The sequence below is a fragment of the Lepidochelys kempii genome, chromosome 1, assembly GCF_965140265.1.
Source record: "Lepidochelys kempii isolate rLepKem1 chromosome 1, rLepKem1.hap2, whole genome shotgun sequence".
NCBI classification, from domain to species: Eukaryota; Metazoa; Chordata; order Testudines; family Cheloniidae; genus Lepidochelys; species Lepidochelys kempii.
The window spans coordinates 309,268,691-309,292,849 of NC_133256.1; the positions used below are offsets into that span (position 1 = coordinate 309,268,691).

Sequence of the window (24,159 nt, forward strand, 5' to 3'; positions counted from 1 at the left end):
CTCTCCAGCTCATCTGGGGTGGAGACAAATGAGGGCTGCCCTGGAACAATTTCTCAAAAGATGTGTGATGCACACAAGTTAATGTGGGGAGAAGGAAAAAAGTACCCTTGAATCACCAGCCACGGCCAGAGGGACCTGCCTCTGCAAATCTGCAAATTGATTTTACTGGACCCTTGCCACAAAGCAGGGGGTTCACTTATATCTTGGTAATTATTGACACTTTTACCCGATGGGTAGAGGCATTCCCCACTAAGAACTGTACTGCCACAACAGTGGCTCAGATCCTAGCAGAAAAAATAACACCCAGATGGGGTCTGCCATTGTCAATAGAATCTGACCAAGGAACTCACTTTACAGGGTGAGTAATGAAAGAGGCATGTAAGGCACTAGAAATAAAGCAAGGATTCCATATACCATACCACCCTGAAAGCTCAGGAATGGTGGAAAGAATGAATAGAACAATAAAAGCAGCCTTAACAAAAGCAGTACTGGACACAGGGAACAGGTGGGCTTGTATGCTCCCTGCTGAATTGTATCGGCTCAGAGGAAGCCCAAACAGGCTGACTCAGCTGACACCCTTTGAGCTAATGACAGGAAGAGCAATGAGAATGCCTAGTAATGTGATCCTCCCTGCGGGAGGGGTTGGGGCTTTTTGCAGACAGGCTGTAGAATTACATCAGGGCACTGGAAAGAGAGTTAAAGGATTTATACAACCAAGTGAAAGAAAATCAAACCCAGCTGGATGTTAACAGCAGTTTGGACAAACCTGCATTTGAAGTTGGGGTTTTGGTAAGGTGCTGTATTTACCCAGAAGTTAAAGGAATTTTAAAGCCAAGGTGGCAAGGCCCTATGAGGGTCCTTCTGACTACTAATACACATGCAAAGGTTGGGGACAAATTGGGAACTTTTTGGAGGCACCAAAATCAGTTAAAATTGTTTCAAACAGCAACTGTCAATATTAACAATGTTTCCACAGGTGTCTCCACAGGTGAACAAGAGGAAGTGGAAGAGGAAGGACTGAAGGGTGACCAGGGCAACCAGAGTGACCATGGGGAGGCTCCTGCTGTGGCTTCTGCTGTCCCTGTGGTGCATGAGGAAGGACGCAAATAGTGTGCCATGTGAAAAGGAGGACGGGGAGTGGGTCACTAACCCCAGTCCTCCGAGTTTGCTTCGCTTCAACTGCCACGCTAAGGAAACACTTAGCTTTTGCAAAACACGTGCAGTGGTCAATAAACAGCTCTGGCCAGAGGTAAAGGTGGCACTATGGTTAGGACATGAGCACACAGTGGGACGTAAAAAGGTCCAAATAAAATCATACACTGATGCTCATAACAATAGGAAGACTAGTAACATCACAATTTTAATAACAGCTGACTGCCCAGTTATTCGCTGGTGGCAGGTGCCAGAGATTATGGAGTTTTATGGAGGCATTTGGAAGGAATCATGGAAGTGCATGAGCTACCCCTTTGAGCAGGGTGACAGCCTTAGATGATGTTGTAGCCCTCTTAGAGGGACAGTGTCTATACTTAATGCAACCAGTGTCCGGATCACCTTTAAAGGGGGACAGCTGCATACTACTAGTGAAGGGGACTCAAAGTCCTGGGCTATCCCTCATTTGAACACAATTACATGGCATATTGCCACGATGGCTTGGGAGGAAACACATAGACCTCGGTACTGGAATTTGTGCGGGATTTTGTGCAAAAGAAACCAAACACTCATGAAAGATCATGTGCCAATTATACTGACATGGTACCTGTGAAGGTTGGGCCTGCTGATTCAGGATAGGGCTTACCACTTAAAGCATGGACCGAGGTAACCCCAAAGGCATGGCAAACGTCGTTAAACGATGGCCCAAATTAGAATGTCCATGACTGGTAACAACCAAGTTATCAGATACAGAGTGGAACCACCTGACTGTGTGTCATGCCCTGAACAAATCCCTGTTCCAGAACCAGGATTGGTAATGATAGGACCAGCACTACCGGTCCTCACCTCGGTAGTATTCCACACCTACAGGGTCGAGGGGCATATTCCATTAGAGGAAGCGAACAGACAGTGTGCAAAGGTCAGGCCTCAAATGAGTAGAAATATTACTAGCCTAACAAACCAAATTGGTGACCGCTTAACTAGACAGAAAAGGGGGTTACTAGATACCATTGCAGGATGCGTTGGTGCAGGTAATTCTTTTGGCAACACCTATAACATAGCACGCAAAGCTGAGAAGAGGGATCAACTTGAGTCAAGGTTGGCAGATGCTGTAATCTCTAATGCCTGGGGAGGACTGGATACTAATAAGGCCAGTCGATTGATCCTAGACAGTTTAAAGGATCTGTCAACCTCTGTATCTGTCAACCTCTGTCCACCTCATTAGATATAACAAAATACCTGGGTAAAGAAGTCACCACCCTGCTGATAAATGGTACCAAAATAAAGGCACTGGAAGAGAGTTGTTGGAGAGCAGGACAAACTTTGGCCATCACCACACGATCTCCTTGATGGCTGGATCCACCCAGCCCTTATGGAAGTGGTGGGACCCTATCTCCCCAGTACCCCTCCGTGGGCATGGGGAAACAGAGAATCAATGAGAGTCCAAAGACCAGTTTGGACAGGTCACAGTATACTCTTTAACCTTCTGGTACCTCTGGGCATCCCTAATTTCCAGCGAGCCAGGATGGTGACCTCCTTGCCAGTATGGAGGAGGGGTCATGTTATTAAGATAGAAGGCGTTGCATACTCCGAGGTCACTGGGAGAGCATTGTATCCTAGTGAATGTTGCACCCACTCTGATAAGGAAATTCTGTGTACAAGCCCATATAATATTCTAACGAATCTGTCTAGGTTCGAAGTGGCCATCACTGAGAAACTGGTGCACACGGAGCTGGTCCAAATGAACAGTACCTATTGGTGTGTGACTGCCCAGAACCACTCCATCGAGCTAAATGGAAAGCCCTGCCCCTCGAGACATCCATCGGTGTGCATGACAGTACCCCGAAGGGCGACCCTGACCGTTGATGGGACGCGGCTCCACAGTACTCCGCCAATGACGGGTAACCTAACATGGGATCCGGAATGGCACTATGGCAGTAAGTGTCTAGAGGAAGGTCTACAGGCCCTGCAGGCGAAGATCAAGGAGTTGGTGGCTGAGACCCAGAGGCATATTGAGGAAGGCTGTCTGAGATACAACCTGATAGAGGAAACTGTGGATCAGACCAATTTGAAGTACTCGAAGGCATGAAACCAGGCAGTGGAGGTTAAAGCGATGATTATGGTCAGTGCCATCTCAGGTGATGGCCCATACAGGCGCAAAATCCAGAGTTTGCTCAAGAAGACAGAGGTCTAGCAAATAGTGAACAATATTAGCTAAGAAGCAGAACAAACAAAGGACAACCTTGCTTTTTGCTAAGATAAGCTTGGTCAGCAAGAAGCCAGGTGGAAATTATAATTGGGGGCTTTATCTCAAAGTTGCAAACAGACCAAAGGAATGAAAGGGGGCCCTGTTTCTTCTGTAGAAGAAGTGCCTTCCTACACACCAGCCTTGAGTTTATGGAAGAGGTTCAAACATGTCAGTATGAGATATGATATCCTCCCTCTCACAGATGTGCACCTCTCCTCCAAGCCATTGCCAGTGCCTACCTTAGAAATACAAATGAACAACTAAAAGACAATCTTTATTGCTATATACTTTTAATTTGTCCTTTTGCTTTACCTGTGTACTAATTAAGTGTCATGTGTTAACCTGAAACCATGGGCGAAAACATTATGTAATCTTTGACTATTGGCTAGTGTGCTTATCTTGTCTTGCTGTTGGACCTATCCAGGGGTCTGGGACTGCCTACCAAGTCATTTCCCTCCACCCATGGAAAATCCATAGAATGTATTGTAATCAATTGTTTGGCAGTGTCTCTGAGCCTAATAAGCAAGGTGACACTCCGCCAGTGCTGTGCATAATAAACCCACGTGCTTGATTCTACACGGTGTCCATATTCTGTTCCTTCACTCTGCAATTTAGCCTGCACTGAAAAGTTCATCTCCTGAATCAGCAAGACAGAGGACCACAGAAGCATAAGGAATTTCCATGTGGCAGTTTGCACAAACTGTGCTTGCTGAAAAGGACTGCTGGGCACACCAAGTCACTTGCAGAAGGAGGGACACATCAACATGATCTGTCGCACAGTTCAACAACTAGTAACAGAGTAAACATACATAAAAGACACCTGTGACAACTGAACCTAAGAAAGGATGGAAGTTGGGAATTCATAATGTAGAAAAAGACAAGAGCTGTAGTGACACTGATCAAGGCCTAGCACTGCATGTGTTATCTGAAGATGGAGTCAAAGATGGGATCTGGGTCACACCCTTGATAGAAGGAGTTCCTACAAGAATTCAGCTTAATACGGGGGAGCTGCTGTCTCATTGATTTCTGCATCCACCTATCACCAGACTTTGTCACAAGTTCCACAAGAAGAAACATCCATGGTTTTGAAATGTTAGTCCTAAAAGGGATACTCCAGGTAAAAGTTCAATTATATGGACTATCAGTTGTTTTACCCTTGTATGTGACTGAACAAAAGTATCCACCATTATTTAGCAGATCTTGGCTTGAGATGCTCAAAGTGAATTGAACTGATATCAAGGCGATCACCAAAGCACTTCAAAATCTTCAAGAAATACTGGACAGACACTTCAAGCTCTGTTTCAAAATCTTTGGACAAAGCAACATGTCAGTGAAGCTCACTGTTAAGTCTGACAGCCAACCATAATATTGCAACCCCAGAGTTATGTCTTATGCTCTGAAGCCTCTAGTAGAAGCTGATTTGGACTGTTTAGTGAACATTGGAGTCTTGTTATTGGTTTCACACAGTGCGTGGGCTACATCTATTGTACCAGTGTTCAAGAAGGAAGGCTCAGTCCAAATTTGTGGAGATCTCAACGCAATGCTGAATCCAGTTTTACATGCAGACCAGTATCCTCAGATGAAGTGTTCTATCTCAATTTGAAGGATAGGTTACTCATCACTAGCACAGACATCCACAAAGAAACTGCTAAGGATAATGTGTTTTTGCTTATGAAGGGAATGGTACTACAGGGTATGGCATTGGATCAAAATAATCCCCAGTTTATACAATTCATATCACGTCAATATGAATTATCTGTGAATCATAGTTGCATTTTATGGAGAATGTGAGTGAATGTTCCAAAAGCACTTCAGGGTCAGGTTTTGAAAGCTCTTAATGAAGGTGATTTTGGCATTGTATGGATGAAGACCATAGTCTGGAGTCATATCTGGTGGCTGGGGACTGACAAAGCTATTGAGAGGAATGTAAAGTGCTGTACTATGTGTAAGCAAATTCAGCATGATCCTGACCCATCTCATCTACAGCCTTGGTCGTGGCCTCAGACTTCTTGAATATATATTCATGTGGACTTTGCTGGACCTTTAGAAGATTGCATGTTCAAAATGGCCAGAAGTTTTCAGAATGACTTCTACAACAGTCACTAAGACCATTGGACATATCTGTAGTTTGTTTAGCAAGTTTAGTTTACTGGTACAGTTGGTGAGTGACATTGAACCTCAGTTCTGTTCTGAAGAATTTCACAGGTTCCTAGCTTCAATTAAAATTCAGCACATATGCTCTGCACCATACTATCCTGCTACAAATCGACTAGCAGAATGCTTTAGGTAAATACTTAAGAATGCCTTAAAAGCTAACAAATCTATTTTAAGTCATCAGCAGAAATTGGACAATTTCTAGCTTCTCTCCAGGAACCCTCCACATGCTACTACCCAGGAATCACCTGCACCTCTTTTCTTGAAGCAATATTTGTGTACCTGTTGGAACCTGCTACGTCCTGAAATTGCTTCATGTGTAGCCAAATTCCAAACTATGCAAATTGATCAATCATATGAGACTCGTCACCACTGTTTTCAAGTTGGAGACTTAGCCCTGGACTACACTACAAGTTTAGGTCGAATTTAGCAGCGTTAGATCGATTTAACCCTGCACCTGTCCACACAATGAAGCCATTTTTGTCAACTTAATGGGCTCTTAAAATCGATTTCTGTACTCCTCCCCAACGACAGGATTACAGCTGAAATCGAAATCGCTGGGTCGAATTTGGGTTAGTGTGGATGCAATTTGACGGTATTGACCTCCAGGAGCTATCCCACAGTGCTCCATTGTGACCATTCTCGACAGCACTGACAACTCGGATGCACTGGCCATGTAGACAGGAAAAGCCCCGCAAACTTTTGAATTTCATTTCCTGTTTGGCCAGCATGGCAAGCTGATCAGCACAGGTGACCATGCAGATCTCATCAGCAGAGGTGACCATGGAGTCCCAGAATCGCAAAAGAGCTCCAGCATGGCCCGAACGGGAGGTACTGGATCTGATCGCTGTATGGGGAGATGAATCTGTGCTATCAGAACTCCATTCCAAAGACAAAATGCCAAAATATTTGAAAAAATCTCCAAGGGCATGAAGGACAGAGGCCATAACGGGGACCAGCAGCAGTGCCATGTGAAACTTAAGGAGCTCAGGCAAGCCTACCAAAAAACCCAAGATGCAAATGCTCGCTCAGGGTCAGAGCCCCAGACATGCTGCTTCTATGATGAGCTGCATGTAATTCCTGGGGGTGCCCTTACAACTACCCCACACTTGTATGTGAACTCCTGCAAAGGAGTCTCATGCAAAAGAGATGAGGATTTTGGGGATGAGGAAGATGATGAGGAGGGGGAGGTTGAAGATAGTGCACACCAGGCAAGCAGAGAAACCATTCTCCCCAACAGCCAGGAACTGTTTATCACCCTGGAGACAGTACCCTCCCAACCCGGGCTCCTGTACCTTGAAGGTGGAGAAGGCACCTCTGGTGAGTGTACCTTTGTAAATATAATATACGGTTTAAAAGCAAGCGTGTTTAGTGATTAATTTGCCCTGAAGAATTGGGATGCGTTCGTGGCCAGTACAGGACTGGAAAAGTCTGTTAACGTGTCTGGGGATGGAGCGGAAATCCTCCAGGGACATCTCAATGAAGCTGTCCTGGAGGTACTCCCAAAGCCTTTGCAAAAAGTTTCTGGGGAGGGCAGCCTCATTGCGTCCTCCATGGTAGGACACTTTACCACAGCAGGCCAGTAGCACGTATTCTGGAATCATTGCATAACAAAGCATGGCAGCGTGTGGTCCCAGTGTTTGCTGTCATTCAAGCAACATCCATTCTTTATCTCTCCGTGTTATCCTCAGGAAAGTGATATCATTCATGGTCACCTGGTTGAAATAGGGGAATTTTATTAAGGGGACATTCAGAGGTAGCTGTTCCTGCTGGGTTGTTTGCCTGTGGCTGAAAAGAAGTCATCCCTGCTGTTAGCCATGCGGTGGGGGGAGGGGTGAAGCGATCATCCCAGAGAATTGGGTGTGTGTGGGAGTTTAGTTGGGTTTATGCTGCACGTTAACCCGAAAACATCAGCCTCTCCTTTTAAATGGCCAATGTGTCTTTTTCAATTTTAATCTCCCTTTTTTTCCTCCTGCAGCTGCAAATGTTTCAACACTGTGACTAGCATCTCCATCCCTGAGGCTAGCACAGATAAGAAGGCGAAAAAAACGCACTTGCGATTAAATGTTCTCTGAGCTCATGCAGTCCACCCAAACTGAAAGAGCCCACCACAATGCATGGTGGCAGACAACGGCAGAGTCCAGGAAAGCACAAAATGAACACGAGGACAGGAGGGATGCATGAGAGGACAAGTGGTGGGAGCAACAGGAGAGGTGGCGGGATCAAGAGGAAAGGTGGCGGCAACATGATGAAAGGAGGCAGGATGCAATGCTGAAGCTACTGGAGATTCAAACTGATATGCTCTGGTGTATGGTTGAGGTGCAGGAAAGGCACAGACCGCCACTGCAGCCCCTGTGTAACCAACCGCCCTCCTCCCCAAGTTCCATAGCCTCCTCACCCATATGCCCAAAAACGCGGGGGGGAGGGGGCTCCCTCTGGGTACCCAACTACTCCACCCCAGAGGACTGCACAAGCAACAGAAGGATGGCATTCAATAAGATTTGAAGTGCAGTGCAGCCTTGTCCTTCCCTCCTCCCCCACCCCACCCAGTGTTTTCCTCCTCCCCCACCCCTCCCGGGCTACCTTGGTAGTTATCCCCCTATTTGTGTGACTAATTAATAAAGAATGCATGAATTTGAAACAACAATGACTTTATTGCCTCTGAAAGCAGTGATCGAAAGGGGGAGAGGAGGGCGGTTGGCTTACAAGGAAGCAGAGTGAACCAAGGGGGCGGGTTTTCATCAAGGAGAAACAAACAGAACTGTCACACTGTAGCCTGGTCAGCCACGAAACTGGTTTTTAAAGCCTCTCTGATGCGCAGCACACCCTGCTCTGCTCTTCTAACCGTCCTGGTGTCTGGCTGCACGTAATCAGTGGCCAGGCGATTTGCCTCAACCTCCCACCCCGCCATAAACGTCTCCCCCTTACTCTCACAGATATTGTGGAGCACACAGCAAGCAGTAACAACAGTGGGAATATTAGTTTCGCTGAGGTCTAACCGAGTCAGTAAGCTGCACCAGTGCTCTTTTAAATGTCCAAATGCACATTCTACCACCATTCTGCACTTGCTCAGCCTGTAGTTGAACAGCTCCTGACTACTATCCAGGGTGCCTGTGTACGGCTTCATGAGCCATGGCACTAAAGGGTAGGCTGCGTCCCCAAGGATAACTATCGGCATTTCAACATCCCCAATGTTATTTTCTGGTCTGGAAAGTAAGTCCCTTGATGCAGCTGTTCAAACAGACCAGAGTTCCTGAAGATTCGAGCGTCATGTACTTTCCCGGCCATCCCACGTTGATGCTGGTGAAACGTCACTTGTGATTCACCAGAGCTTGCAGCACCATTGAAAAGTACCCCTTGAGGTTTATGTACTGGCTGCCTTGGTGGCCCAGTCCCAAGATAAGGATATGCATTGCGTCTATTGCCCCACCACAGTTAGGGAATCCCATTGCAGCAAAGCCATCCACTATGACCTGCACATTTCCCAGAGTCACTACTGTTGATAGCAGCAGCTCAGTGATTGCGTTGGCTACTTGGATCACAGCAGCCCCCACAGTAGATTCGCTCACTCCAAATTGATTCCCAACTGACGGGAGCTGTCTGGCGTTGCAAGCTTCCAGAGGGCTATCACCACTCGCTTGTGAACTGTGAGGGCTGCTCTCATCTTGGTATTCTTGCACTTCAGGGCAGGGGAAAGCAAGTCAAAGTTCCATGAAAGTGCCCTTACGCATGCAAAAGTTTCGCAGCCACTGGGAATCATCCCATACCTGCAAGATTATGCAGTCCCACCAGTCTGTGCTTGTTTCCCGGGCCCAGAATCAGCGTTCCATGGCATGAGCCTGACCCATTGCCACCAGGATGGCCAAATTGCCGGGGCCCGTGCTTTGAGAGAAGTCTGTGTGCATGTCCTCATCACTTTTGTCACTGTGCTGCCATCGCCTCCTCACCTGCTTTTGCAGGTTCTGGTTCTGCATATCCTGCATGATAATGCGTGAGGTGTTCACAATGCTCATAACTGCCGTGGTGATCTGAGTGGGCTCCAGGCTTGCCGTGGTATGGCATCTGCAGGAGAGCAGAGTTGCAGGGGAAGCGGTGGTTGGATGACCAGTTTTGCAGACCTACTGCAACGTCTGCTGCCAGGCCACAACAGACGAGTGGGCTGCATGTTTGCTGTGTTATGGCAAGACAGGAGCAGCTGAGCAGAGAGGCAGCAGAAGTGGCCCTGCGAGACCACCAGGAGAGCAGAGTGGCAGTGGAAGTGGTGGATGACGACAGTCATATAGAGGAGCTGCGAGGTGGATTCATAGCATCAGGAGAGCAGAGTGGCAGCAAAAGCAGTCATTCAATGATGGTTAGCAGTCCTACTGCACCGTCTGCTGAAAGCAGTATGGCGCCCGCACGGAAAAAAGGCGCAAAATGATTGTCTGCTGTTGCTTTCACGGAGGGAGGGGCAACTGACGACATGTACCCAAAACCACGCATGACAACGTTTTTGCCCCATCAGGCATTGGGAGGTCAACCCAGAATTTCAATGGGCGGCGGAGACTGTGGGAAGTGTGGGATAGCTACCCATAGTGCACCGCTCTGTGAGTCGACGCTAGCCACGGTACTGTGGAAGCACTCGGCCAACTTAACGCGCTTAGCGGGGACACACACAATTGACTGTATAAAATCGCTTGCTAAAAAATCGACTTCTATAAATTCGACCTAATTGTATAGTGTAGACTTACCCTTAGTGTAGAATTGCAATTACAGTTGGAGAACTTGTAAAATGCACAGGACCTGTTTTGTTCATGGTAGGACTATCCAGTAGTATTTTATGGAAATAACATGGACCAGTTTCAGTCCTGATGAGTACCAGAGTCCAGGGATGTTCCAGTAGGACTTTTTGTTCCTCTAACTGAGCCTCCTTCTCTTGCAACTCTTAGTTTTGATGACTCATCAGAAAAAAAAATGTGGTACCCGATCCAGCTGATTCCATACTAGATGCAGCTGATCCCTTGCCACCGACTGCTCCTGTTATTCAGAACTCTGCTGCACCACCATCACCACATTGTCCCAGGAGAGTGAGAAAACCACTTAACCTGTTCAGTTAGTGAGTTGCTATTCCAGGACAGAATAATCCCTTGCATTTTAAGAGTCTGCTGTAGTCCACCCACAACTCTTAGTCAGGTAATATAGTGCTTATTTTTAGTCATGTGAATGATAATGCATGTGTGTTTGGAAAGTTTTTATAGTAGGTTGGAAGAATGTGATGTCCTGTCCCTTGAAATGCTTGAGCATTCTCCCCACCCCAGTGCAAAGCCTCACTTTCATGTTAGTTTCAGTTTTGCAGCCTGAACAAGAGAGCCAGCACAACAGAGATCGCTGGTTCAGTCAAATCTCTGTGCCTATGTCTATCTCCTTTTCTGCTGGTTCCAAATATAACAAGATGTGGGCCAAGATATGGCCTTAGGCAAGTCACTTTACTTCTGCCTCTCTCTGTCCCATCCCACTCTTTGTTATTCTATTTAGATTGTAAACTACTTGAGGCGGGCACTGTGTCTTGCTATATGCTTATGCAGAACCCAGCATAAGTAGGGCTCTAGGCTCTGCCATCAAAGAAATGATATTAATAACAACAAAAGGCACATAAGACTGGAGTACTGGTGTGTCTACCAATAAATATCTATAGCTAAGAGCCACCTCATGTCAGAACATGGGAAGTTCATGTTTTAGACAATCATCCTTATGACTGTACAGTATTATTCATCATAGTATTTCTATCAGAAAGAACAAAGGCCTGAAAAGTCAAATTGGCTTGTTTGCCCAGGAAGGGCAGTACTTACACAAAGGAACAAATTAAGCACACAATGTATCCATCTAATTAAGGGAAGTCATCTATGTCTTTGCTGAATCAGACTCTCTCCTGTTAATACATTGCCTTCTTTTCTAATGGGAAAGTTTTTACTGTGTAACTAGCCAGCACATTAATCAGGGTGTTCTGTAGCATCTTTCACAGGGGACAAGATTAACAATTTTGGCTTTCAATTCACACTCTTTTGCGGTGAGCTACTCCACAGTGTTAATAAGAACACTGTCAAAATGGTCTAGAAAAATGAAATGTTAAAGTTTAAACTATCAGTGGAGTGAGAAGGAAACTTAAGATGCTTCTATTTAACATTAAATATAGAGGGCCAAATTTTCCACTGTCTGCACCTTAAGCAGCCATTTATACCCGTGGAAAGCAAATGCTATATGGGAAGCATTTCACACTAAATTAGCCTGGCTCCATTTTTCATACTTTTGAACACCTACTTCATACAGCTGTAAATAAGTATCCAGAGTGCAAGGCAATTGAGAATTGGGCCCAAAGAACTGTCATTCTATCCAAAAACTTGAAGCACAAAACTCAGGAGTGAAGCAAACCCACTCAAAAAACACAAACAGGAATATCTGTGAACAGGAACTATTGTATTTTTCTCTAAATATAATATATCAGTCTGCTCATCAAGTTTGTTAGATAAACGTTGTTCAAACATAGGGTCAAATGCTGGCCTCATTGAAATCAGCCAGGAAAGTACTGTTATTTCAATATCATCAAGATTTGGACCACAAACTGTAAAATCTGAATTCTTCTCTCAGATACTCTCTACTAATGGTGTGTGTATATTCTATAGAAATGTACAACATATTTTACAAAATGGATCCTTGAATAAGTTTTCCTGTGGTGTCCTGTTGGACAGTTCAGAGAAGCCACAACGACTGGCAGTGTGAATTCCCAGCACTTCCAGAGAACTCATTTGTGCTATTTGACACTGAAAGGACAATAAATGGTCACCATTCTACAGTGTGTGCATTAGATATAGATATGATATTCTTTTTGATCTGTATAGAATATCTTTTAACATTTACTCACTTGAAACCAAGGAAAAGCCATTGGAGCCAGACCCAGGAGAGCAACATCATGATAGTAGTGATGGGGATGCAAAGTACAAACCAGGACCCAAAATTGATGCACTGGCAACCTGGGTAGCGTCTGAATGAAAATAAAATAGGCTTAAATTAGGCATTGCAAGAGTAATCAAACCATATGTAAAATGCCATCAGGCTCTGCTGCAGCAGGAATACTTGGGGAAGGCTGCTGCTATCAGCTGCCTCCAGTGAAGCAGGAATCTTCAGCCAGAGACTGTCAATGGCCTGCTCTCACCTCACTCTCCCATCCTGTCCCATGATGATAATGGCCATTAAAGTAACTGGGCTGCTCATACCTCTGTGTCCAACCCTCATGCCATGAGCACTGAATATCAGAGCAGCAACAGAAGACTCCATTGCTCACTGGATTGAAAGAATTAAATATCTACTCTGTGGTAAAGGCTCCTCATGGGGATGGCGGTGAAGGAGGAAGGGCCATTAGGACTCTGGGGCAAGAGGAGATGGGAGGAAGAGAAGGAAGGGCCTTTCTCTGAGAAGGGGTAGTGGTGGAGGAAGATAGGGCCTTACGGCTCTAAGATGGGCAATGGAGATGGGAAGGCAAGAATTGGAGGGAAAGGGCCAGTGCACATTTAATAACAATATAATTGCTCATAAAATGTCCAAGAACATTTGCTGGGTTGGAACCTGTGGGACAAGTGGGTGGAGCCCTGCGATCTCATTGTGGCCCCATATAATCTGAACCCACCATGCAGGTTTTCAAGTCAAAGGGCCACCCAGCCACAAAGACCCCCCACCTGCAGACCTCTAAGGAAAGTAGAGTTGTTGTGGGATTTTCTGAAAGAAAAGGACTGGCTGTTGCAGGAGATGGAGACCAACTGGGACCAACACTTACTAATGTGTTTTTATTATTTTTAGAACATTCTTAAGCATTTATATGATTAATTCTGGATACGGCCTGACTCTTCCTTGTGGAGTTTATGGACGGGTCAAAGTCAATTACCTGACTATGTTTGCAATAATCTAGGGAATTTTCAGTGGGCCAAACAGAAGGAAAACAGAGGTTCCCCTCTGCAGGATCATCCCTGTTGAGCTGTAGGGGCAGGAGTCAACCTCCTCTGTGGCACCATCTCCAGATGCCCCTCCCTGGGACCAGGCATTTGTAGTTGGATAAGGAGTAATCTGTGGGTAGCACATCAACCCAAGCCTACAAAAAGTTAATGAAATTTAAGGCTTCATCACCCTTTCTGTGGCTTTCCTCTGCATTTGGTAATCTGCCTTAAAAGTGGGTCTTGGGACAACCACCAGCTGAAAGACTCTCTTTACTTACAAACTCAACTTGCATTTGATATTGAAATCACTGAGACACAATGAATATGAAACGCCACAATGCTATTTTAACTGTACTGTAACAAAGTGGCCAACTCTAGAACCCTGCATAAGGATGAAAGGCTCCTTTGCAGAATCATCCTGTTATCAGGTTTTCGAATTGTCCATGACAGTATAGTGCAAAGATCTGTAGACAGGTCATACTAGTGGGGCAATTCAGTTAACTTCCATCAGGATATAAATGGGTTTGGAGCCTCTCTTGGAGCAGAGGAAACTAAGCATTTAGACAAAAAAAAGTATGCAGTGAAAACCCTGGGAACAGCCAAGCTAAGGTTGAGGAGAAATAAAGCTTGAGATTTATGATTAGTAAATGCACTGAAGGATGTAAAACTGGATGATGTGTATCTATACTGTTTTCCTAGGATGGATGGGGAACAACGCTGCTTACACACACTTGGAAAGACTGCTCAAGTCTAGGGGAGTTGGAAGATAGGCTTTGAGCCAGTTTCCTTCCACCTGAAGGAGATGAAAGATGGCAATGCCTGTCCCTAACTCCCAGTGTCTTGGGGACCTCCTAGGCTGCTGGAAGAAACTGGTTCCTAGCAGAATCAGTTAAGTGATTGTACATTAAATGCATGAGCACTTAGCTGTTGCTACAGATTTCTGGAAATTTGCAGGAACCCCTACAGACTTACAAAGGTCCTTCCTGCAGGGCTCAGTCTCATTCAGACAGCCCTGTGCATTAAGGGCTACACTGCAATCTCAATCTACTCTGCAAAAGGGGCAGCATGTCATTGTGTTGCCCCACAAGCAGACTCTGTGTTATAATTTGGTTCCTACTTTCCCCACTGCTCCATGGGAGAAGTGATCTGCACCAGACCTTTTCCTAGTGCAGTTTGCTTCTCCCCCTCCTTCCCGTACCAGTTCAGCTGTGGTGGCCAGTGTATTGTGGGGTAAGAGCCAACTCTCCACTCCCCACCTCCCATCCCTGATCACTGGCACTGGAAGGGTAGCAGCAACCCATCAGTGGCTGCTCTCGTCTCCGCATTGCTATGAGTGTTACAAGTAGCAAGCACAGGGGAATGAAAAGAATGTTTACGCCTCCTTACTTCCCTGCCTGAGTATGCAGCAAGGGTCACACACTGGTTCTGAATGAGAAGGGTTTCAAATGTTTTAGTCAAATCTCATATTCCACACAGCTTACTTATACCCACTTTCAAAGCCATTACAATGACAGGAGATCATTATTTATCAAACTCTTATTGTTAGAAAAATAGTACACATATGTGGAGTATGATTCATGCTGTTGGAACAATGAAGAATGAAAGTCACATGTTCAGAGTGTCTCCATGCCAAATCTACCTACCTACCCTCCTGCTTTGGTGCCAGAGCTGCTCATAAAACATTGTACAATTTTTTTTCATTAATTTATTTTTAGTAGTGTCAACCATATTCTTTCCCAAACTCTTCTTGAAAATGGTTGGACTTTTTTCCTCAAAATGTCCAAACTAAAAAATACACATGCTTGGTCAGAGAGCAGACCCAGAAAATTTCAGTCTTAAAAGATTAAAGTTTGAGAAAAGTTTTATACAAATGAAAAAGGAGCTTTTAGATGAAAACTCTTAGACTATTTATGACTTCCACTGTGTGCTACAGATTTGATTTTACAATCTATTAAACAGGTTTTAGGGTTTGAAAACACTGTCTTCAGACTGGTGCAAATGAATGGAAAATCAGCATTAGGGCTGAATCCTCAGCTGTGAGCAAGAGCAGGAATTGGCTGTGATCTACCTAGGACGAGCTGGGGACCAAACTACCCCATAGTACAAGTTAGAGTAGCCACAGGTCTGCTCTAAATTATGCTAATTGGAACAGTTGGCACAGGAGCAAAAAAGGGCAGTGCACTTTGGCTCCACTCCAACATGTTTCTTTCTATCCTAGAGGCTGAGAAAGCAGGTGGTTCCCTCACAGCAGCAGAATGTGCCGTGTCCAAATATAAAACTGATTTTAAGTCCCATTGTGATGATGGAGACGAGGAAATAGACCTTAGCTGGAGCCTTAGCTGTTTTGGTTTGTTTGTCTGTTGTTTTTTTTAATCTAAATGACGGTAAAAGTTCTGTAAAAGCTCAATTTTCAATTATGCCAGTTTTAACAAAACATAGGGGGCAGTCAGACATTATTCCTACTACTTAGAAATCACATTAGCCCATTAGAGACATTTGGGACACAAAGTGAAACTGACAAAATTATCATTGATATCACTCAAAGAGATCCCAAATTAGTATCAGGGAGATAAAATGGTGCTGTCACAGCTGCTTTGGAATTAAAAGGCAATAAAAACTTAGCTCCAATTCTATTTAGGAATGAGCAAACGTCTCTTAGGGCCAGAAATTGTGCCATTGGTTATCAGTATTTACACGGAGTGGTACCTAACTCCTCAAATAAACCCACTTGTTTCAATGGGAAAATTCAAAGAGTAAAGTATTATTCAATTTGAGGAAGGATGACAGAAGTCTGGCTGTCATTTTGCATTTGTAGAATGAGTCCTTGCTACCTTCCCTAGTGCAACTGCATGTATGCAAATCAGATATCATCATGGAATTTCATTGTATGTCTTATGGGAAAACAACAAAATCATGATGCCAGGCATTGCCAAGTCATAGTATAAAACTGCAGACTATAACACACTTGGGGGGAACCAGCTAAGAGTACAAAAAGTAGTATCTGGACTTCTGGGTAACAGGTACAGAAATAACTTGGTATCTCTTACGTATTGAACTGCTCAGCAAAAATCAAATTTGTTGATGTTCCTGTGATTGTAGTCAACCCTCCAATGGTAGAAGAATAAGCAATACACAAGCACATCATTTTGCACATCATCTGGTCTTTCTGGTTTCTGTATTTCCTTCCTGTCTCAGCTGGGGGCAGATTCTGCTCAATAAGAATACACATTGATTAATGTATGAGAAAGGTTCATCTGACATCATAAACTCTACATAAAAAACAGTGTCTTTAAGAAGCAACCAGCTTTCAGTATTTCCCAGCATTCCACAGGGCTCTTTCATTTGCTAGGAGTATTGTCATATGCAGCATTTGTTGGTGCCTAGGACTATGGTTAGGGCCCTACCAAATTTACCATCCATTTTGGTCAATTTCACAGTCATGGGATTTTAAAAATAGTAAATTTCATGATTTCAGCTATTTAAATCTGAAATTTCATGGTGTTGTAATTGTAGGGGTCCTGACCCAAAAAGGAGTTGGGGGTGGGGTTGCCAGGTTATTGTAGGGGGGGCTGCGATATCACTATCCTTACTTCTGCACTGCTGCAAGTAGCGGCGCTGCCTTCAGAGCTGGGCAGCTGGAGAGCGGCAGTCAGGGGCCAGGATCCCAGCTCTGACGGCAGAGCCACCCCCAGCAGCAGTGCAGAAGTAAGGATTGTATGGTATTGCCACCCTTATTTCTGTGCTACTGCCTGCAGAACTGGGCCCTCAGTTAGCAGCTGCCACTCTCCAGCCGTCTAGCTCTGAAGGCAGCAGCGCAGAAGTAAGGGTGGCATGGGATGGGGTATTGTCACTCTTCTGTGCTGCTGCTGGCAGGGCACTGCCTTCAGAGCTGGGTGCCTGGCCAATAGTCCCTGCTCTCCAGCGACCCAGCTCTGAAGCCAGCAGTGCAGATGAAAGGGTGGCAATATCACAATCCTCCCAAAAATAACCTTTCAACCCCCTTTTGAGTCAGGACCTCCAATTTGAGAAGCTCTGGTCTCCCCTGTGAAATCGGTATAGTATCGGGTACAAGCACACAAAAAGACCAGATTTCACAGGGGGAGACCAGATTTAATGGTCCATGACTTTTTTTTTTTCATGGCCATGAATTTGGTAGGGCTCTAACTATGGTAATAGAAATATTACAGAGAAGAGTTTTTCTCTAGTTTTTCTCAGTCCTTACACAGGTAAAATTCCCACTGAAATTAATAGTCCAGAACAAGGATGAGTAATAACTGATTAATAACTTCAGGATTTGGCCCACAGACATTTCAAATTCTGGGAAATCCTGACTGGATGGTGATGTGCACTGGTTGCCTTTTGGTGGAATGTACTAATTTATTCTATTGTGGGTGGAGCTAAAATTCCTCCTTAGAACTGCTGCCTAGCCATTCGGTCCCTAGTCGGTAGCGGTGCATGGGATTCTTCCGTCCTAAGTGCAGGACTCTGCACTTGTCCTTATTGAACCTCATCAGATTTCTTTTGGCCCAATCCTCTAATTTGTCTAGGGCCCTCTGTATCCTATCCCTCCCCTCCAGCGTATCTACCTCTCCTCCCAGTTTAGTGTCATCTGCAAACTTGCTGAGGGTGCAATCCACACCACCCTCCAGATCATTAATGAAGATATTGAACAAAACCGGCCCAAGGACCGACCCTTGCAGCACTCCACTTGACACCAGCTGCCAACTAGACATGGAGCCATTGATCACTACCCATTGAGCCCAATGATCTAGCCAGCTTTCTATCCACCTTATAGTCCATTTATCCAGCCCATACTTCTTTAACTTGCTGGCAAGAATACTGTGGGAGACCATGTCAAAAGCTTTGCTAAAGTCAAGGAATAACACGTCCACTGCTTTCCCCTCATCCACAGAGCCAGTTATCGCATCATAGAAGGCAATTAGATTAGTCAGGCATGCCTTGCCCTTGGTGAATCCATGCTGACTGTTCCTGATCACTTTCCTCTCCTCTAAGTGCTTCAAAATTGATTCCTTGAGGACCTGCTCCTTGATTTTTCCAGGGACTGAGGTGAGGCTGATTGGACTCCTTCTTCCCTTTGTTAAAGATGGGCACTACATTAGCCTTTTTCCAGTCTTCCAGGACCTCCCCCAATCACCATGAGTTTTCAGAGATAATGGCCAATGGATCTGCAACCACAAACACCAACTCCTTTAGCACCCTCGGATGCAGCGCATCCAGCCCCATGGACTTGTGTTCGTCCAGCTTTTCTAAATAGTCCTGAACCACTTCTTTCTCCACAGAGGGCTCATCACCTCCTCCCCAAGCTGTGCTGCCCAGTGCAGCAGTCTGGGAGCTGACCTTGTTTGTGAAGACACAGGCAAAAAAAAACACTGAGTACATTAGCTTTTTCCGCATCCTCTGTCATTAGGTTGCCTCCATCATTCAGTAAGGGGCCCACACTTTCCTTGACTTTCTTCTTGTTGCTAACATACCTGAAGAGATCCTTCTTGTTACTCTTAGCATCTCTTGCTACCTGCAACTCCAAGTGTGATTTGGCCTTCCTGATTTCACTCCTGCATGCCCGAGCAATGTTTTTATACTTCTCCCTGGTCATTTCAAAAGTCCAGTCTTCCACTTCTTATGTGCATGTAATGTGTATTTAAATATCTACGTATATATGTGTACATATAAAAATATAAACATTTAGATAACAGTGAGAGGTGCTATGTAAAAACTAGATTAGATGGCTAGGTTAAAATTATGTTAATTAGCATGTACTAACTGCATGATTTTTTTTCTCAAAATAATCGCATCTTAAATACCTTTTCCTTTTCAATCTTGCACACAGTGTGACCCTCACCATTGTTGTATCTGGAAAAAAAATTCCTTACTGTAATAAAAGAACTATTTTGCTTAAACAAATTCTTAAAATATGAATGATGAAATCCATAAATTGTACCCATGAACTTCTTTTGTTTTCTCTTTCCAGTCACTATCTTCACAGTCATTAACACTTTCTGTAAAATATTAGTGGAATTAGAAAGATAAATACTGCAATTTAGCTGGTCACTTTCAAACTGAAGAATGAGGGTGGATGAATATCAAAACTGTATCTATGCACACCATCAAGTTCCAATGCCTCATTGGTGGATCCAGTTGCATAATTCATCTCCAAGGCATCGACTTCTGCTTCGGCACCCATGATCTGCTGAGCTACAGCCTCTACAATTGGCATCACCATAGCAGCAGTAGAGGTGTTGCTAAGCCACATAGACAAGAAGCCACAGCTAATCATGAAACCCAGCGTAAGCCTGAAATGAGAAATACTTCAGTCTTTGACTGTTCCAGTCTATTACTGTTCCATTAACCTCTGCTATCAGCATCCAATTCAATACAAAAGCATAACTTTTTCGGCATAAAAATTGGGACGATAAAAAACACCAGTGTTAAGGGCTGTTGATTTGATTGTGATTTTTTTAATATATTAAAGAAGAGTTATTCACACAAATTGCTCTCCCTAATGACTAAAGGCAACATTTTCATTTAAAAATAGAAGTCCTTTTTCATGATAGAGACACAAAAAAAAATGAGTGGGCTAAATTCCGGCCCTGGACAAGTAGATGCTCTCTCTGCTTGTATTTCTGCCCATTTTTAATAGCTGTGATAATACAGAGTTGTACTTTTTTGACTGTAGAATTTGCTAATTTACAGTCTAATCCCAAACACTAGAATGACACTCATGGACCTCACAGGGCTTTGGATTAGATCTTCAGTTAGTCTCTTGTAGGAGTTGTGTGAGAAGTGGGTCTCCAGGACCAGGAGGCATTTGAATGGGGGAAGAGGAGTGGCTTTGAGGAAGACCAAAAGCTCTGGTAACAGATTTTTTTTATACTGGAAAAACATACAACCTTAACAGAGCTAGCAGCAACTGTAAGAAATAAAGAAAAAGAAGACATTCACTGACAGCTGCTTTGAAACAATTTCTTATTAACTTAATACATTTGATGGTCAGATGTTCAAAGGATCATTCAATACATTGGAGAATTAACCTATTCCCAGTAGTTCCAGTGATTAAGAGCTGATGATTCACTGATCTAAAAAATAACAGAGCATGTCCTAACCTGTTCAACCTCAATTTTTCCTAATCTGTTCCAGCCGCAGTATTTCAAGTGAGGTTTTGTATGAAATCTTGGATGACGGCTTCATTTATAACGAATAATAAAGCTAATACCCTTTTGCCATATAACAATGAGAGGAAAACCCTGTTTGCCTTACTCACGCAATTCGTCCCTGTGGGCTACATCCTCAGCTGGAAGTGAAATACGGTGCAATTGGTGGTGAGGTGGTGAGGTGCAAAGGTTACTCTATGCGATCTCTGTGTTTTTTTACTAATCTTGGGGCCAACAAGGGAGTGGCCCAGTCATGAGTGTAATTTAGAGTAGCCTCAAGGCTATTCTAAGGTATGCCATGCGAAGCTGTTCATGGCCCTCAGGGGCCTTTCTGGATGCCAAGAAAACCAAAGCACAGTGCAGCTTGGCCAGACCTGAGGATGGAGCCTACTGTCTGTTGAATTCTTGAATGAAATCCTGGCTCCATTGAAGTCAATGCCAAAACTCCCATTGACTTAAATGAGACCAGGATTTCACCTCTCGTCTGTGTTGAGGTCTAGGGCACAGTTCTAACCTGAACTCCAGGTCAGATGGTGCACAGATGTCACAACTGATCATTTAAACAGCTAGCCTGGTTGACTAAGAAAGCATCTCCACCCTGTATGATTTTGGCCTGCATACGAAGTGGTGGTACTACATCTCAAACTATCAAGGTTGTAGGCTTCTCTGTATTTTACTTGTGACACTGCATCTAAAAAGCTGTATTTGAAATGCAAAATACATAGTACAAAACTGGAGGGGATTTAGGGAAGAAGAAAAAATGGGCAAACACAGCTTTCACTTCTGTGGCTTTATAGTCTTCCCTGTCAGAGAAACTGCTGTGGTTCCTATATGCAAGGGCAGGGCTCGGGTGCAGGCTGCTGCTCAGAGGAACAGAGAGCTCAGCACAGAAAGCTTGTGCCTGGTAGTTTGCAGAAGGCATGTGAGAGTTGGGCATGAGCTGGATGGGGCTGAAGGTGAGGCTCGAGGAACCTCCACTACTTAGAACTTTCTCAAGAGGAGGTGGTGGTTTAGCGGTGGGGTGGGGTCAGGGCAGAACTGCTGCAATCCTCACGGTTTCAGTATTGCCTGTGGAATGTCTACCTCCAGCTTGAGGGCAGGATTCCTTTCTCCATAACTGCACAGGGGGCTACCCAGCCGAGTCCTCAGCACAGCATTCAGGTCATCTGCCAGGTTACTAGACTTCAGCCAAGATGAAAGGACTGGCGAGTGTGAGTGATTAGGAAAGATTAAAATAGCTAATGTGCAAAGCTTGGCTAACCAATGAGGAGGGGAAGATACAAAAGCTCGGTACAAATATTTGAAGGGCATGAACATCAAGGAAGGAATAGAATTCTTGAGGGGGCTCAAGGAGGGTAGTTAAGAGTAATGGGAGAAAACTGAACACAGTAAAATGTAGAATAGCAGGAAGATTTTTCTAATAATAAAACCTGTCAGGGAAGAGAATAGTTATTAAAGGAAGTGGTGGAAGGCCCATTTAAGAAATTATTGAAAACTAAGGCAGACAAAGCATTGGAGAATAGGGATAATTCTGCACTGCCAGAAGGAGAGATTAGATGATCTAATAGGCATTTTCCACCACTAATATCTGACTTCTTTTTGTCTGGCCTTTTAACGTCTAGCTTTTAACGTCTGTTTCTTAAAGTAAGATTATGAGAATCTCATATTCTGGGGAGCCAGACTGACACAGCACATTTCCTGTCCAGTCTTACTGAGATGCTGATGGAGGCCTCTACTTCACCCAGAGCCTTCTTGTTCAGAAGCCAAGGGTAGCGTATTCACTTCATATGATATCGCTAGCTCATTATCAAGAGATGAATGTGTGATGAGTATTTTCAGTTCCTTCACCGCATCATCTGACCATTCTGAGGCTATGACTACACCCACACCCCTGACCAACAAAAACCCCACACCCCTGACCAACAAAATTTACACTGACAAAAGTGCTAGTGTAGACAGTGCTATGTCAGTGGAAGAGCATCTCCCGCTGATGTAGCTATTGCCACTCATTGGGGATGGTCTAATTATGCCAGTGGAAGAGCTCTCTCATGCTGGCATAGAGCGGCTACACAGGAGACCTTACAATGGTGCAGCTGCAGTGGTACAGTAGTGTAGACATAGCCTGAGTTGGAGAAGTTCAGTTCTGTTTGGTACCTGCTTTCTTCACAGATAATGGCAAAGAGGAGGCTCGGTCTAGAGAGCTGAGGCTCTCAATTTTCTTTTTGTATGTTTTCCCCCTTCTCCTCCACCTTTCTTATTGTCCTCCCTACCTTAAACTGTGAACTATTAGGGTTGAGGACTGTCTTACAGTAGATTTTGAAAGTGCCCAGAACACTGCAAGTACTTCTGAAATACAAATTACTAATAATAAGCATGTTACATGACTCTTCAGTTGTGGGCTTTACAATCAATCATTAAGAAATATGAGTCTTAAATACATTCACAAATTCATAATATATTTGTTCTGAATATTACTAGTTATTGTGAATATCAGAGGCATTAGAAATAGAACTCATTCATACCCTACCTATCCCTATAATTAGAATTTCAGCAAAAGAATAATGTTTCACCTACTATAGTTCAATCAAAGCATTTCACATATTTTCATTTTATTTCAGCAGCAAAAGGTGCCTGGAACAAAACACTACCCCTCTGTAGGCAATTATTTCTGTACTACCAAGTTTTTCATGAGCATTACCATATTCCAATGTAGTATTTAGTACATACCATGCAGGGTTCACACCCACCATCATCACCATTTTCAAAGCAATTCTCTTGTGCAAATTCCATTTTTCTATTGATGTGGCCAAACAAATTACTCCAGTTAATAGCAAATGAAAATCTTTGAAATAAGCAGACGCCACCTGAAATCAAAAACAATTTCTTAATGAAACAGGTGCTTTTTAGCTATCATTTTTAATATGACCAAATAAAAAATATCAGCCTCAGTAGAAACAAGTTAAGGCATGCATTGAAAAATGTGCTGGAAAGGTCCCATTTTGTTTTAATTAGGTCAGTGTTATCGCTTAAATCCATGTGAATCACTGGGTACATGGAGTTAAATAGGTGTGAAACAATGGAAGAAAGAGGATAAGTAAGGCTGTCAATTAATTGCATTTAACTCAGGCGATTAACTCAAAAAAATTAATCACGATTTAAAAAATTAACCAAGATTAATCTCACCGTTAAACAATAGAATACCAATTGAAATGTATTAAATATTTTTGGAGGTTTTTCTACATTTTCAAACATATTGATTTCTGTTACCAGACAGAATTCAAAGTGTACAATGCTCATTTTATATTATTTTTATTACAAATATTTGCACTGTAAAAATGGTAAACAAAAGAAATAGTATTTTTCAATTTACCTCCTGCAAGTACTGTAGTGCAATCTCTTTATTGTGAAAGTGTAACTTACAAATGTAGATTTTTTTTGTTACATAACTGCACTAAAAACAAAACAGTGTACGAAA

General features: G+C 43.8%; 1 protein-coding gene across 1 annotated transcript in view; it reads right to left on the minus strand.

Annotated features, from left to right (window-relative positions):
• SLC13A1 (solute carrier family 13 member 1) overlaps nt 1-24,159 on the minus strand; it is a 91,715-nt gene that overhangs the window by 25,364 nt on the left and 42,192 nt on the right. The window contains exons 4-9 of the mRNA XM_073341450.1: nt 23,412-23,548; nt 19,639-19,826; nt 19,475-19,532; nt 19,338-19,386; nt 16,563-16,723; nt 12,450-12,569 (exon numbers count right to left, since the gene is read on the minus strand). Coding sequence (XP_073197551.1) covers nt 12,450-12,569; nt 16,563-16,723; nt 19,338-19,386; nt 19,475-19,532; nt 19,639-19,826; nt 23,412-23,548 — 713 coding nt within the window. The remainder of the gene's footprint in view (nt 1-12,449; nt 12,570-16,562; nt 16,724-19,337; nt 19,387-19,474; nt 19,533-19,638; nt 19,827-23,411; nt 23,549-24,159) is intronic.